Source organism: Aspergillus melleus (assembly GCF_016097325.1).
Source record: "Aspergillus melleus strain CBS 546.65 chromosome Unknown contig7, whole genome shotgun sequence".
NCBI lineage: Eukaryota > Fungi > Ascomycota > Eurotiomycetes > Eurotiales > Aspergillaceae > Aspergillus > Aspergillus melleus.
In genome coordinates, this window is record NW_025763376.1 from 1,679,007 (window position 1) to 1,693,599 (window position 14,593).

The 14,593-nt window shown below is 51.5% G+C and overlaps 8 protein-coding genes across 9 annotated transcripts; 6 read left to right on the top strand and 2 right to left on the bottom strand.

Annotated features, from left to right (window-relative positions):
- Positions 1–37: 37 nt before the first annotated feature.
- Positions 38–1,375, bottom strand: LDX57_011500 (NAD(P)/FAD-dependent oxidoreductase; the record flags this gene model as incomplete). The annotated part of the gene is made up of 2 exons (XM_046093243.1): positions 38–866; positions 921–1,375. 2 exons carry the CDS (start codon positions 1,373–1,375, stop codon positions 38–40), a joined length of 1,284 nt encoding a protein of 427 aa, XP_045949221.1.
- A 579-nt stretch (positions 1,376–1,954) lies between these two features.
- Positions 1,955–3,798, top strand: LDX57_011501 (SDR family oxidoreductase). The gene is made up of 4 exons (XM_046093244.1): positions 1,955–2,164; positions 2,258–2,571; positions 2,693–3,063; positions 3,126–3,798. The coding sequence occupies exons 1-4, from the start codon at positions 2,125–2,127 to the stop codon at positions 3,160–3,162; spliced, it is 762 nt and encodes a 253-aa protein (XP_045949222.1). The 5' UTR covers positions 1,955–2,124; the 3' UTR covers positions 3,163–3,798.
- Positions 3,799–4,068: 270 nt separating this feature from the next.
- Positions 4,069–4,813, top strand: nctB (negative cofactor 2 transcription regulator complex subunit NCB2; the record flags this gene model as incomplete). Its single annotated transcript, XM_046093245.1, has 4 exons — positions 4,069–4,090; positions 4,155–4,181; positions 4,349–4,608; positions 4,694–4,813. 4 exons carry the CDS (start codon positions 4,069–4,071, stop codon positions 4,811–4,813), a joined length of 429 nt encoding a protein of 142 aa, XP_045949223.1.
- Positions 4,814–5,387: 574 nt separating this feature from the next.
- Positions 5,388–7,995, top strand: ARP9. 2 transcript variants are annotated; one of them, XM_046093246.1, is made up of 3 exons: positions 5,388–5,479; positions 5,587–7,033; positions 7,089–7,995. In XM_046093246.1, the coding sequence occupies exons 1-3, from the start codon at positions 5,450–5,452 to the stop codon at positions 7,691–7,693; spliced, it is 2,082 nt and encodes a 693-aa protein (XP_045949224.1). In that variant the 5' UTR covers positions 5,388–5,449; the 3' UTR covers positions 7,694–7,995. The 2 variants fall into 2 exon arrangements, with proteins under 2 accessions (XP_045949224.1, XP_045949225.1); XM_046093247.1 differs by having other exon boundaries at positions 5,388–7,033.
- Positions 7,996–8,152: 157 nt separating this feature from the next.
- LDX57_011504 (putative C2H2 finger domain protein (Kin17)) lies at positions 8,153–9,804 on the top strand. Its single transcript, XM_046093248.1, has one exon. The coding sequence runs from the start codon at positions 8,752–8,754 to the stop codon at positions 9,427–9,429; it is 678 nt and encodes a 225-aa protein (XP_045949226.1). The 5' UTR covers positions 8,153–8,751; the 3' UTR covers positions 9,430–9,804.
- A 303-nt stretch (positions 9,805–10,107) lies between these two features.
- Positions 10,108–11,180, top strand: LDX57_011505 (uncharacterized protein; the record flags this gene model as incomplete). The annotated part of the gene is made up of 2 exons (XM_046093249.1): positions 10,108–10,188; positions 10,287–11,180. 2 exons carry the CDS (start codon positions 10,108–10,110, stop codon positions 11,178–11,180), a joined length of 975 nt encoding a protein of 324 aa, XP_045949227.1.
- A 100-nt stretch (positions 11,181–11,280) lies between these two features.
- On the bottom strand, positions 11,281–11,727 carry LDX57_011506 (uncharacterized protein; the record flags this gene model as incomplete). Its single annotated transcript, XM_046093250.1, has 1 exon — positions 11,281–11,727. The coding sequence occupies one exon, from the start codon at positions 11,725–11,727 to the stop codon at positions 11,281–11,283; it is 447 nt and encodes a 148-aa protein (XP_045949228.1).
- A 1,156-nt stretch (positions 11,728–12,883) lies between these two features.
- Positions 12,884–14,189, top strand: LDX57_011507 (pyrroline-5-carboxylate reductase). The gene is made up of 2 exons (XM_046093251.1): positions 12,884–13,258; positions 13,318–14,189. Exons 1-2 carry the CDS (start codon positions 13,222–13,224, stop codon positions 14,148–14,150), a joined length of 870 nt encoding a protein of 289 aa, XP_045949229.1. The 5' UTR covers positions 12,884–13,221; the 3' UTR covers positions 14,151–14,189.
- The last annotated feature ends 404 nt before the right edge of the window (positions 14,190–14,593 follow it).

A 14,593-nucleotide genomic window follows, 5' to 3' on the forward strand; every position in this document is an offset into this window, starting at 1 on the left:
CTTTGCGAAATTGCCTCATTGTCGATAGCATAGTCATCTAGATACCCAATTCGCTCACATCCGCTGCAGGCCGAACCCCTCTCACCATATCGGCAATAACCTTCCCTGTTCCTAGAGACAATGAGATTCCCCAGGGCCCGTGTCCCGAAGCAAGAAAGACGCCTCCCTCGCGATGGGTCTTGACGCCTTTCCCTAATAATTCATCCTCTATCCTTGACACTACCGGTGTTCCCCACTGCGAAATAGGACGGAAACATAATCCTTCACGAATAACTTCCAGGTCATCGATAATAGCAATCTCTTCGTTAAAATCCACGGCATCATCATGAAGCTTCCCCATAAGTTGGACAGATATTTCCCTAAGCTTATCGAGATCCCTCCGTTGCATGGAATTCAAACTATCCTCTGCGCGTACGGGGAGCTCGGCACGAGGATTGTTCAAACCGGCGATGTAAATCTCACCACCTTGACGGGAGAAGATCTCCGGACTGATCCCCGACGAGGCAGGACTTTCGGCGAAGATAGCATGGCTGCGGCCGCCATGTAATTTCTGCTCATGCTCTGGCGTATATCGTGGGGAGCGGAGGACAAGGGAGTACCCCGCTAGAGAAGAAACAGGTATATCGAGCTGAGAGGATGGAAAGAGATCATGAAATGCCTGTGGGGTCCAAGGACCTGCGCACACAATCAGGTTCGTGCATGGTATAGTAGTCTCCGTATCCGTCCCGAGGTTCAAGATCGTGACCCCTGTGATGATTTCACTGTCTCTACCTCTAGCAAGTGAGACGGCTTTGGCAGGTTGATGAAGTTGGACCCCACGAGAAATTGCAGAGTTCATGAGAAACGTGGAAAGTCTTAGTGGATCACTGTTGCATTGGTTAGTGTTATAGTTCCCCATCCCTCCCTAAGAAGTTGCTTACACTTGGGCAGTATCATCATCACTAATCCTCTCCAACGCCATACCCTTCTGCCTAGTCAACCACTTTGGGACTTCAACTGTAGCTGGTTCACTTGATCCAACAGCAGTCTCGGATCGACTAGCACCTGCATCGAGCCAGTCGTCACCGTGAAGGCCCATTTCGCTGCCCACGCTAGGAGCCAGACTCAAAGCTGTGCCTTTCATGTAGCCCCATTTCTCTGAGCCACCATTCTCAGCTGCTAGAGATTCGTGTAGATTGAACGAAAGCTCGCCCAAAGGAGCAAGAGAAGGCGCGAACCAGTCTTTTGCGAGGAAGCCTGCAGCATAGCCAGATGCGCCGCTGAATAGTCGTGAAGACGGCTCGATGATATGAACGTCTCCGGCTCGTTGGGATTCGGATAAATAGTAGGCGATGGAGGAACCAATGATTCCTCCCCCGAGGATGACAGTTGACATGTTCGATTCCACGTTTAGGATTGAGTGGAACAGAAAACCACGATAGGCTAGTTAGATCGGATAGAGTAACTAATATGAGAGATCTTACTCACTTAGAATGCTGGGATTTCTGTTTACAATACCTGTGCGGTTGAATCCTGAGTAATGGAGAACGATTGTATTCCATGAGCAGGGACTATATTTCTCGTTATCATCAACGAATAATATCCATTGATGTTTTTCCTGATAGCCTTACCCAATGATGACCTCAGGATTAGTCTTGATGCTTCTGCGTAGGCACACAATCTATAGCAGGGTGCTTAACTACCTCCAGCATTAAGTAGACACACAAGAAAACACGCTATGCAAATAATCAACCGAGATAGACGGAACTTATTCTCAATACTCATAAGTCATAACAGATAATGCCAATCAGGGCCCCACCATCCCCTCATAGTTGGTGAAATGACATCACCATCAACCTTCGTATTTTCCTGGACTAGAGATGCTTCATCGCATTATTAATACACTAGGCATAATAAGAGCACACTAAGATAATTACATTCCATTGTGAAATATAAATAGAAATGTCAGAATGACCCGGAGTTTCACCAAGGGTCCCCGGTGTGCATGGGGGCGCCGCCGTTTTCCCGGCTAGCGGTGCTTATATTCGGAATCGTCAACTATATTAACCGCAATTCCTTCCCACCCAGTTCCATGCTTCCCAATTCACATCCTCTTCCACCACGGCCCAAACCAGTCAATTCAATATGTCGCCCAAGACTTTCATCGTCACCGGTGCCTCGCGAGGTAGGCAATCAATCCATCGGTCAATTGAATTCGATTTAATTCAATCCGCCGCTCGCGAACCCAAAAGCTAACTCTTCCTCTCCCACGATCCAGGCATCGGTCTCGCCGTCTCCAAGTTCCTGCTCAACGCGCCGCAATCCCACAACGTGGTCGTGATCGCTCGCAGCCTCGAACCCCTCCAGAAGCTGAAAGACGAGTACACGAAGCAAGTCGAAGTGCTGAACGGCGATCTTGCCGATTTCTCGCTCGGTCAGAAAGCCGTCGATCTGGCGCTCAAGTCGTTCGGCCGTCTGGATGGCATGGTCCTCAACCACGGCGTGCTCGGACAGGTGGGCAAGATTGCTGAGGCGGATCCCCAGCAATGGAAGGAGGGATTTGATGTCAATTTCATCAGTTTGGTGGCTTTTGTAAGTTGATTGCGCGGAGTTCCGCGAATGCTAGCCAACAACCCAATCGGTGGTGGGGGATGGCGGGGTTTTCAGTGTAGAAGTGTGTTATAGAATGGTTGCTGATGCTCGTTTGCTACAGGTGAAAGCTGGCCTTCCTGCGCTTCGTGAGGCCAAGGGCAGAATCGTCTTCACTTCGTCCGGCGCTTCCGTTACGGGCTACCCGGGATGGGGTCTGTATGGCGCGACCAAGGCGGCCATGAACCATCTCTGCCTAACTCTTGCCGGAGAGGAGGCCGATGTGACGTCCATTTCGATCCAGCCGGGCCTGGTCAACACCGAAATGCAGCGAGAGATTCGCGAAGACCACGCCACCACTCTGCCGTCGCACTTCCACGCGAAATTCACTACGGCCCACAAGGAAGGACAATTGCTGCGACCCGAGCAACCCGGACATGTCATGGCCAAGTTGGTCATTGATGCACCCAACTCGTTGAGCGGCAAGTACCTCCGGTAAGTTCTACACTCAACCTCTACGACTAGTGACTTTTACAACGATACTGACGAGACAAAAGATGGAGCGATGAATCCCTTGCAGCCTTCCAAGAATAGATTACTAGAGAAGATATCTGTACATGACAGTTAGTATATACCGCAATAAACATTTTCACGACATATAAGCAGCATGATTGGGTAATAATCAGCCGAAAGATGAAAAGCAATACATTTTAGAAGCATTAGGTGCAGAGCACCTTCATACTTAGCATGGAATGTGTAGGGTGTTCATCATATTACGAAAGGAAAAAACAGTGTCCAAGTATTCTCCGTACCTTTTGATTCTTCATTTATTATTGCAACTGAAATCGCTACCTCCCACCAATCGACATGCATTCGACTTTTCTCAAGCAAAAAGACATATGGATGAAAGGAGATATGGCTTGTGATTCCTAAAATTCTTGGAGCAAGTCAGTAAAGATCATCACAATGACTTGGCAGTAAACAAATGAATGTAAGGATTTTATCAGTGAGTCCGTTTGGCTAGGACAGTGTAGGTCACCACAGAAGGTCTGATAGGGGCGACAAGCAATGTTCATCATGGTAAAAAAAATCAAGAACTGGGCAGATGTGAGGAACGTACCATTACTACAGTTAGTGATCACATTGGCTGTGTGTGAAAATTTCCTCGAATCCTCAACATGAAAGGATTCCAGCCAGATTTCGGCTGTTTTTGTTGTGGGAAAAGTAATTGTCTGGAGTGAAAGAAGAAGAGGAAAAAAAAGTTGCTCGGCGAAGAAATACTGCCCGCCGAAGCGGTGAGTTTCTGCCGACCCATAGTGGCTCGCCCATCGTTGTTCCGTCCCGAAGGAGTCCCTCCGCGCCGGAATTCAAGGCAAGTTCATTCTTATAAGGAACAAAAGGCGCCCGCCTGGCTTGGAAACGTTCCAAGAAACCTTCCTCTGACAAGAACTCTGCATGTTTCTATGATCTCCCTTTGATTTTTCATATCTCTCTTTCACCATGTCCGATCGCGAGTTCAGTTGTACGTCTGATCATTCCATGTCTTGGCATTCTTTGAGGTTCTGTGCTGACTCGCGATATTGCAGCGAACGATGACCTGTCGCTTCCCAAAGGTGTGTGTTGAGCGCATTTCTTCCATGGCCTTTACGTTACTCTTCGCGCCCCTCGAGCTTGTCCGCATCACCGTGAACCTCTTGCTCGTCGTCTCGTGGAGATAACCCCCCATCGCTGCCTTTCGTCGCGTTTGCACCTCGCCCATACTAATCGCGACAATCTACAGCTACGGTCCAGAAAATAATCACCGAGATCCTTCCCCCCTCGTCGGGCCAAACATTTTCTAAAGATGCACGCGATCTGCTCATGGAATGCTGCGTTGAATTCATCACCCTAATCTCCTCCGAGGCCAACGACATCAGCGAGAAGGAGGCTAAGAAAACAATCGCCTGCGAGCATGTGGAGCGGGCCTTACGCGATCTTGGCTTTAGCGATTACATCCAGGACGTTCTCGCCGTGGCTGAGGAACACAAGGAGCAGTTGAAGGTATGTTGTGGGTTTCCGTGCGACGTTTACCGTCGTGGGGTTGCTAGCTAGGGTTGCTTGCTAACATGTTCGTCTCTGCGCACAGTCTCGAGAAAAGAAGCAAAGCAAGATGGAGCAGAGCGGGTTGTCCGAGGAAGAACTTTTGCGACAGCAACAAGAGCTGTTCCGCTCCGCGACCGAGAAATACCATGCCGCTCCTGAATAAATGTCCTGGGATTTTACACATACGTGGAGTTCGTGCCGTTTTGCTCGTGCTGGCCATAGAGGGAACTGGTTTTGGAGTTTTTGTTTCTGTGTTTTCTTGGCTTATTGGTCTTCGAAAGAAAGAAAAGTCCTCGGAGTTCAGGTGGCTGGGGATTCAATCCATAGCTTGTTGACAAGGTGGGCGGGTTCTTTTTTTTTTAGTCGTCATGCTTTGTGCTCTGTGTCGTCTTAGTACAGCAGTTGAATTGATACCTTTTTAATTGTCTTGCAACTGGTTGGTGTCCAGGATTTCTGCGATGCGTTTGGGGGTATTTTGCATGAGAGCATATATCGTCTGCTTTCTAAAATAAACCGAGTTACAGACACAAAGTTACACTTATTGACAGTCATTTCTTATTCATATAATCATAATAGAACAATCTTAGAAATGATAGATTGACAACAATGGGAATTTCACTATAACAATCGACACCAGCAAAACCAATTCACGGGTCGCGCTTAACCCGAAAAGGCGACCGCCCAACCTCTCGCGCGCGCAAAGTCGCCCGCTGCAAACACCGCGGAGGCATCCGTAGGCTGCGAAGGTACTGCGAACTGATTCCCTCCCCCCAAGTCTCATCACGCTGGATCGCCCAGGATGCCCCCATTCAAAGATGAGCATATCTTGGTATGTCCGACCGCCTTTGTCCCACCACCCACCTCGTCTCAGTCTGGTTCATGCACATCCAGCAATTAAAAGGCCACACCCCCAACTAATTCTCTCCACCTCTCCAGATAATTGCGCCAGGTTCGCAAGTGACCCTGGCGCAATTGGGTCTTCCGGAATCGTTCACGCCCGCCCGATTTCGCTTCCCCTCCCGCATGTTCCCCGCCGAGAAAAAGGGCGAGTATGAACCGTACAAGATCCGCGAGCGCCGACACGAGGTCAAAGTCGGCAATGGCGTCGACGCGCCGCCCAAGGAGGATGTCGAGATGAAGGATGCGGAGTCCGCCGCACCCGATGCCCCTGCGAAAACGGAGGCGCAGACAGAGGCGCCTGAGAAACCCGACGGTGCAGAACAACAGGAGGGCAAGACCGAGTCTGAGCCTGCGGCGGGACAAGACGCCGAGGGCGAGACGAAGCAGGAGACCGCGGAGCAGATCTACTACGAGGAGGATATCATGTCAGATGAGGGTGCTGTGTATCCGCTCCGGAATGGAAACATTGTCGATTGGCCGTGTTTCTTCGCCCTTCTTACGCATATTCACAACACGCTCAGTCCGCCGTTCCATACGCCAATCATGCTCATTGCCGAGCCCATCTGGACGGCGCGCGATCGGGAGGTGATTACCCAGTTTGTCTTTGAGAAGTTCAAGACGCCTGCGTTCTGTCTGATGGACTCTGCGCTGGCCATCTGCTATGGCTACGGCACGTCCACGGCCACGGTGGTCGATGTCGGAAAGGACAAGGTTGATGTCACCGCCGTTACCGATTTCCTCGTGAACGAACATGGAAGAGGAAATGCCCTCGAGGGATGCGGTGGAGACTATATGACCGATAGACTCCTCGAGTTGCTGGGTTCCAAGGGGTTCACGCGAGAGATGTGTGAGCAGCTCAAGAGAAGTAACATCACCGAGATTCTACCCGCCGGAGTACCTCTTCCTGGCGCGGCTGCTACCGCCCGACAGAACATCAACCCTGGAACGACCGCATCGGCAGGAAACCAAGGCGGCAATGATGCAGCACCGAAGGGGCCAGGAGAAGGCACTCAGGCCGGCCAAGAAGGAAACAATGAAGAGGACGATGAGGGAGTGCTAGATGTCGCAGCCATTGTTAGCGGCAACACGAGCGAATTCTTAGCCAACAGGGAAAAGGAGAAGGGTGACAAATCGACAAATAAGAAGGGTCAGGTTGACCAAGCAGGGAAGCCTCTTCGTCTTCCCAACTCCAAGAAAGAGAAGGCTACGTTCCAATATGAGGAGTTCGTGCGGATTGAGCCGGAGCACAACGGCGCCAGTGGTCCCGGGAAGTTCATTCGCCAGACACGAGATATCGAGGTTGGAGTGGAACGATTCTTGTCCGCAACCCCGAAACAGAAAACCGGAGATCGGTTTTCAAGCGGTATTCTGGATGATATCGCAACTCAGATTCATCACACTATCCTCGCTGTGCCTGATGCAAGCAAGCGAAGCGAGTTGTGGGACTCGCTGATCGTCGTTGGCAATGGCAGCAAGGTTAAGGGTTAGTGTTGCTTGCTCTTACAGGTCTCAGGATCCCAACTAACTATCTTCATCAGGATTCACGCAATCTTTGCTTGGCGCCATCACACAGAGGTTCATTCTCTCCCCATCTGCAACCATCTTCACCTCCGAACTTCCCTCCAACTTTTCCACGCCACTTCCTACGGGGGGCACAAACACGCCGGCACCCAGTGGCCAGCCTGGCCCAATGCACCACCCTGCAGGCCACGGGGTCAACCCTCTGCTTGTCGCCGCAACCCACTCCAACAACGCTGCGGTCGCCGGTATGCCTCCTGGAACTCCTTCGATGGACGCTGCCATGGCCTCCCACTACCGTTCGACCGGTCATTCTCAAACCCCAACCTCAGTCAAGACCCTTAAACCGCCAGAGTATTTCCCCGAGTGGAAGGAACAAAGCAACACCAACGCCCCCGGGGCCAGCGGCGCTGGCGGTATGAACAACGCTCCCGCCGCTGCCGGTGGACCTGGCAACCAACCCTCTCTAAGTGGCGGACACGGAATGGAGGAAGCAGTCTTCCTGGGTGCTCAAGTTGCTTCCAAGGTGATCTTCGTTCTTGACCAAGGACTGAGCAAGGGCTTTATGAGTCGGGTGGAGTATAACGAGAACGGGCCATCCGCGATCCACGAGTACATTATGTGATGGTGCTCAATTAATAATCACAACCATTGTATGAGAATACGTTGTTCGACAGAGTATTCAGGGAAAGATATGAAATTTCATAAAATCTTGCGGGGTTTCGGGCCTTTATTTCTACTTATGAAGCTTTTTTTTTCTTTTCTTTTTGCCTTTTTTGCCCGCTACGTTGGTTTCCTCTTCTGCTTTATATCTTTTCATTTGTATTCTATGTGGTGGCGTTTTCGTATAAAAACAATTTCCCCAAGGATGCGATCGATAGGCGGGGAGTCAGGTCAAATACATTGTTTGGGTATGAGCTTCTAATATGGAAGATTAATCTGTAACTGACTAGTACCTCAGTAATATTAGTAGAGACCAGAAGCATCATGGCCATTGTATGCTTCCCTTTTGGGAATGGCCGACTGTCGAAGTCACGTGCGTATTTATATAAGCCAACGCTCCGGGCGTCGCCACTCGCCGCAGATTGTCGCATCACCCACCGTCTCTTGGCGTTCGTTGTTTCTCTTTCTATATCCACCTGGTTCTCATATCCAGCCGCCAACATGCCTCGCGCCGAAGCCGGAAGTACGAAGTCGCTCAGCAACAAGATGAAAGCCGTAAGTCATGAGCTCCGCCCGTCGAGGTCATTTCAACGCTAACGTCTCGCAGAAAGGCTTGGGCAGGTTGCGATGGTACTGTCAGCTTTGCGAGCGACAAATGCGCGACGAGAACGGCTTCAAGTGGTGAGTTTGTCGACTCGGACTTTACAGGGTCTACCAATGAGCCAAGAAAAGGCACAGCGCTAACTCTCACGATTCCTTACAGTCACGTCCAGAGCGAAAGCCATGTCCGCCAGGCGCTTCTCGTCGGCGAAGACCCCAAGAAACATATCGAAGATTACAGCAAGCAGTTTATGAAGAATTTCTTGGATTTGTTGAGGACGACGCATGGGGAGAAGAAGGTGCATGTTAATCAGTTCTATCAGCAGGTTATTGCGGATAAGGAGGTGAGTTTGATACTCTTGTTACTTGTTTCTTGCGGGGTGGTGGGGTGTGCTAACGACTTGAATCTAGCACATTCATATGAACTCGACGAAATGGACATCGCTGTCCCAGTTCGCGGCGTACTTGGGTCGAGAGGGATTGGTTCGCGTCGAGGAAACGGAGAAGGGCCTTTTCGTGTCGTATATTGATCGGAGTCCGGAGACGATGAAGCGTCGGGAAGCGATCATGAAGAAAGAGCGCCAAGATCGAGGAGATGAAGAGCGGGAACAACGGCAGATCCAAGAACAGGTGGAGCGAGCCCAGCAGAACGCTGAGAAGGAGGAGGAAATCGATCCGGAGGCCAGAAACCTGCAGCGAACGGAGGGCGAGAAGGTCAAATTGAATCTCGGCTTCGGTCCCAAGCCCACTGCCACCGAGGAATCAAAATCCGAGTCCGAGTCCAAGTCGAAGTCGAAGTCGCCCACGGCAGAAAACGGTACACCTTCGGAATCCCCTGCCCCGGCGCCGGTCGAAGCGGCTCCGCAGCCAGCTCCCAAGATCTCGATGTCGTTTGGTGGGGATAAGAAACCCAAGAATGTGTTTGCCTCGGCGGTGAAGAAGAACCCTCTTGCCGGCAAGAAGGGCTTGGTCATGGAAGCCCCCAAAAAGATGTCGGAGCAGGAAAGAATCATGAAACAAGAAATGGAAGCGATGGAACGGAAGCGCATGCGTGGACCATCCGGACTCCCCAATGCCAAGCGCCCCCGAGTGACATGAATAATGAGGCCGAATCTTTGATTCAACATTTGGTGCTAGATCGGCACCTACGACTCGTCGCGCCGAGGCCATCGACCTCGTGATGACTTTCCACGACCTCGCAGGTCATCAAACTAGTGACCAATGATCCCTCAAATAGATTGCTGACACCGATCATTGGAGGAAACGCGTCGCTTCATCCCACCCCGATCAAGACGCTTACAGGATAGGTGATGGCTATGGTTGCGGCATACCTAACGACTAGAGTTCTTTTTTTCGAGCGGGTAGCGCGTTGGCGACGCCTTACTATCATTCTTGGTGTTCTCGCATTCTCACTTCAGAATATACTAAGCTACATTATATAAAGATGGCGACATAGATGCTGGGACTACGTCATTCGGGATTAGACCTGCCTTGATTAGCGTAGTCATTCAGTCAGTAATTACAGTCACGTTTGAATGACCCTTGCATAAACGCATAACTTAGACCAGAGTCAATTCTCCAAGACTATTTAGCCTCGAGTATTCTGCCCACGGCTCCACTCGTATCCAGCCGAACAATTTGGTCGAGGCGGTTCACTAATAGTCTAACCAGCCGGGTTTCGTTTCTCCAGTTCCGAACTTCGGCCTCTTCACCAGACAACGAACATCTCCGCCTGCCGTCACTTGGCCACACCTCGTGGGGGAGATTCACTCCACGATGCCAGCTCCACCAGGGAGCAAATCAAATCAAAATGCCGATAACGATACCAATCTGTGGAAGGAGCTTGGGTACGAGGCAGTCAGTGTGACCCTCCCCTCGCCTCCTCATCGCCATGCTTTCTTTACTAGCTTTATTTCTTATCTCTAACGCTCTTTTCTACTTCTTACTCAACTTAGCCAACGACTGACGTGGACTTGATGGAGCGGATCTGCGCTGTCACGAGCGCAGCCACCAGCGTGAAATTCACGCCCTCGTTGCGCGAGAACCCGCCGCCCCTTGTCCCCGTGGATCGGATCCGAAAGGGTCTGAATATCTGCCCGCATCGGCTGAACGGCTGTTTTCTGTTAGAGCTGGACGCGGCGACGATTTTGAAAGTCGGGGAGACGGTGCGCATGGGCGAAGCGGAGGCTATGATTCTGGTCCGGAAGCAGACCTCGGTGCCCGTGCCGAGGGTCCTGAATGCGTATGTGATCGAGGAGATAGGGTTCATTGTGATGGAGAAGGTGCCGGGCGACGAACTTGCGGAGACTCTACCCCGTGCGGTCAAGGAGTCCCTGGCGAAGGAGTTACGGGGGTATATACAGCAGTGGCGCCAGATTCGGGGCCCCTTCTTTGGTACCGTCGATGGCGGTCCGTGTCAGGACGTAGTCTTCAAGCATGCCTGGGAGAACAAGGAGTATGACTATGGGCCGTTCACATCCCGCCAGGAGTTCAATCTGGGCATGGTCGAGGCCTTGAGGAAATCGAGGCCTAATCTGACGCTGGAGACGGAGGAGGATACGCTCTTTGCGGAGGAGCTCCTCGGCTCTGGGGTTGACCAGGCCGACACTAGGGTATTCACCCACGGCGACTTGGACCAGTCGAATATCATGGTCCGGGACGGGAAGATCTCGGGCATCATCGACTGGGGGGCAGCGGGTTATAGCGTGCCGGAGAGGGAGTACTTTGGACTGCGATGGCCGACGCTGGATCTAGATTGGCGCGAGCTCTCCACGTCCATCTTACCGTCGGATGGGTACGAATTTTGGAAAAACGTCAACCGCGAGATGATGCGATACACATGTATCTAGATAGCATATAGACCTTCCTCTGCCCTTTTCTTCAGAGAACGGACGGACTAAACGAGCGAACGCCTTCCATCCAGCCCCCTTTCTCCTTCGCCCTTCCCCATCAAAACTTCCTCAACGCTATCCAATTCGCCCCAACAGCCCCCCTCACATATCTCGCCGGCTTCCCAATCATCTCCTTCCAGAACTCCGCCGTCCCAGGGGCAACCAGCTCCTCAATCTCCAGCGCAATCAACGTGCTCAGCACCCAATCCTGACAATTCCTCTTCCCATCCTTCGGCGCCTCCTCGTTCGCCACGATCTGAGTCGCCCGCTGCCGCTGCTGATCCGTCAGCGTCGAGATCACACAGAGCCCTAGTGCCTGTTGCGTATTGAGCCTCGTTCTCAGCCTCGGTTCGAATTGGAAAAACATTCCCTTGGCGTCGAGCGTGCGCACATGCAGCAGGTCGCCGTATGGGTTCGGGGGCTTGTTGATGGTGAAGCCCCAATGGGATGGGTCGTTTGGGTTTTCGCCGTCGCCGAAGACTTCAACAGAGAGTTTGTATGCCATCTCTTCCTTTTCTTTTGTCCCGTGTCCGTTTCGTTATTGCGCTCGCTGGAGGGGAGTGTTAGTTTTGTTGGGGGTAAGATGTGATGTGATGTGATGTGCATTGATAGATGGTCTGGTTGATCATACCTCACTTGATGTATAGCGAGGTGTGGTTTGTCTCACTGGTGGTCTCGAGGCTTCATCGTTTCATCCGTCGTGGACCTTTCATTGGGCGTGGATGTATGCGTGAGTAAGGTATGGATGACGACCTAGGTAGGTAGGTAAGTAGCTAACGATGCGGTACTATGACGCAGTGCGCACGGAATCCTTCGATCCTTCCCCAGTACCTAGGCCGGTTACTGGAAGCAAATAGCAACAAGAGCAGAGAAGCGAAGCGAAGCCGACCCGAGCCGATACGAACAGGTAGATAGGCAGAAGCAAGATAAACTAGCAATCCGAGAGAGGAAAGGATAGAGAGATACCATCTAGCTATCTCCATGAAGCTACTGCAGTCATAACTGATGGGAAATCAGGAAATCCCCCTCTCAATGGGGTGGCACATGGTATGTTTTGTTGGACTGGATTCTTTGTTTGGGGGAAGACCGGGCTGGCTTTCGCCTAGCCGGGCGCTTACAGGGGGCCCATGGGCTAGACTCCGGCTCTAGCATCCGAATTGCGGTCATCCGTTGGCTTGGATCCTGGAGGTTGTTTTCTTGTGGTCTAATGGGCTGTCTATTTTGGTGACTTTGTTTTGAGTGTGGGCACGATCTAGATGGTCGAGTGTGTAGTTGCATTGGTAAACCTGGCCCTTTGTTTATTAAGTCAATTATTGTCTGGTCTAGGTGGGTTGTCTATGAATTGTCTCTTCCTTGTGTCTCTTTCCTTGTTATAATAACAAGATAGGGGAGATGGTCATGTAGCCCTAGACACTCACCCGAGATATATACAACCGCACCTCGCAGCGCCAACACAAATGCAAACCACCCCAAATCACTGTTTCAAAGACCCAAGACATCTATGAACCTACACATATATATAGAATAGCTCACTAACCCAACCGCCTCCTCAATTTTCTTTCTCTTACGAGGGAACAATCATGGATGATGGATGCATGAAAAACAAACAGAAAGGAAGGAGTGGGTGAGTCTATTGAGCTCCACTGCCAACTTCCGTAGCTTGAGGCGCCAAGCATTCTGCTGCCTACCCCTCCATGTACTAGGACTTATGGGAATATATATACATGATCAGTGAACTATTCTGAATATTACCTAACCTTACAGGAGTTTGCGATCATATTGTATCGAAGGTGATTGATTATGATGGGAGGAGGGGCAACAATAGAGACCCCTTGCGGGTCTTTATCTGTTGTTCCTGCTCGGCTCCAACTCCCGAGCTGCATCCCCATCCCCATCCACTGATCATCGACTGTCATCATTGCAATTCTTCCATCCTGTCTCCTCTTACCTCTTCACCATCTCAATTACTATCCATATTCATCACACAGCCACCGAAACAATGTCATCCAGCCACACCATCGCATTCATCGGATGCGGTACGTCCAATTGATCCCTTCCAGCGATTCGGCTCAACCCCGACTGACTCACCATCTAGGGAACATGGGTTCCGCCATCCTCGGCGGTATCTTGGACGCAACCCGCGAGGAGTCCAAAACTGGAGCAACGCCCAAGATTCCCCGCTTCATTGTATCCACCAAGAGCGCAGCATCGGCGGAGCGCCTACGGTCGGCTTTCGAGGCGGACAAGGACCGCGTGACTATCGGGCATGGACAGAACTTACGCGCCATCCAAGAAGCGGACATCATTCTTCTTGCGTGCAAGCCGTTCCTGGCGGCGGAGATCCTCTCAGAAGATGGTGTCCCGAACGCTCTCGAGGGTAAACTGGTGATCAGCATCATGGCTGGAAAGAATCCTACCGAGATCCACAACTTTATTTACCCATCCGGCTGCAGCGGCAAGGCCCCGATCATCGTCCGAGCCATGCCCAATGTCGCCTCGCGGATCCGCCAGTCCCTGACCATCATAGAGGAGAACACCGACCTATCAGAGCATCTGTCGGAGACCGTGACGTGGATGTTCTCGCAGATCGGAACCGTCAAGTACCTGCCATCGAACCAGTTTGACGCTGGAGGCCACCTGGCGGGTGCTTCGATGGCCATTCTCACCGTCCCGCTTGATGGGATCTTGGATGGCTGCGTGGTGGAGGGAATCCGTCGGGCGGAGGCGCTGGAGATGGCGGCGCAGGTTCTCACGGGGATGGCGGGGCTGCTGAGGGAGGGGGATCATCCGGCATTGATGAGAGAGAGTATTTCGTCGCCGAGAGGATGTACGATTCAAAGCTTGTTGACGCTGGAGAGGCAGGGAGTGAGGGGGGCGTTTGCGGATTCGTTGATCAACGGGGTGAAGCATTTGAGAGGAGAGAAATAGATGTCGGACCGGGGATGTATTGAACACATGACTAGAGATGAAAATTAGATGGCCAATCAGTATGGCATAGATGAAAATAGCACTGGTTAATTAGTGCCTCGTCGAGAGCCCAAGTCTGTACTAGAATCTAGTCGGATACTGTAGTGGACAGCGATGTCATCTTCCCGTGACGGAACCACTGACCGAACATGACGGAAGGTGCCTCCGAGCTTATCTCCTCCTCCAGCAGGAATCAATCAAATAACCCAATTGAACAAACTGCAGTGGAACTGGATCTTTCGTTCAAATCCAAAGAAACCAATCGGTCCTCGAGCCGGACTACAATAACCCCTCGCCTGTATTCGCTGGCATTCGGTATCAACCAACCCCTCACATAGCGCATATCGCAAGCATGGGGAAAGGTATATAGTGCGTCGATGACAGCAAGGAGATGCACTGATTAC

What these genes read in the sequence shown, in the direction of transcription:
- LDX57_011507 (XM_046093251.1), top strand. Translation starts at nt 13,222, where the DNA reads ATGTCATCCAGCCACACCATCGCATTCATCGGATGCG. An exon ending in CATCGCATTCATCGGATGCG is followed by an intron (nt 13,259 to 13,317) that starts GTACGTCCAATT and finishes CTCACCATCTAG; the next exon opens with GGAACATGGGTTCCGCCATC.
- LDX57_011504 (XM_046093248.1), top strand. Translation starts at nt 8,752, where the DNA reads ATGAACTCGACGAAATGGACATCGCTGTCCCAGTTCGCGGCGTACTTG.
- ARP9 (XM_046093246.1), top strand. Translation starts at nt 5,450, where the DNA reads ATGCCCCCATTCAAAGATGAGCATATCTTG. An exon ending in TCAAAGATGAGCATATCTTG is followed by an intron (nt 5,480 to 5,586) that starts GTATGTCCGACC and finishes CCACCTCTCCAG; the next exon opens with ATAATTGCGCCAGGTTCGCA. An exon ending in CAATGGCAGCAAGGTTAAGG is followed by an intron (nt 7,034 to 7,088) that starts GTTAGTGTTGCT and finishes TATCTTCATCAG; the next exon opens with GATTCACGCAATCTTTGCTT.
- LDX57_011501 (XM_046093244.1), top strand. Translation starts at nt 2,125, where the DNA reads ATGTCGCCCAAGACTTTCATCGTCACCGGTGCCTCGCGAG. An exon ending in CGTCACCGGTGCCTCGCGAG is followed by an intron (nt 2,165 to 2,257) that starts GTAGGCAATCAA and finishes CCCACGATCCAG; the next exon opens with GCATCGGTCTCGCCGTCTCC. An exon ending in TCATCAGTTTGGTGGCTTTT is followed by an intron (nt 2,572 to 2,692) that starts GTAAGTTGATTG and finishes CGTTTGCTACAG; the next exon opens with GTGAAAGCTGGCCTTCCTGC.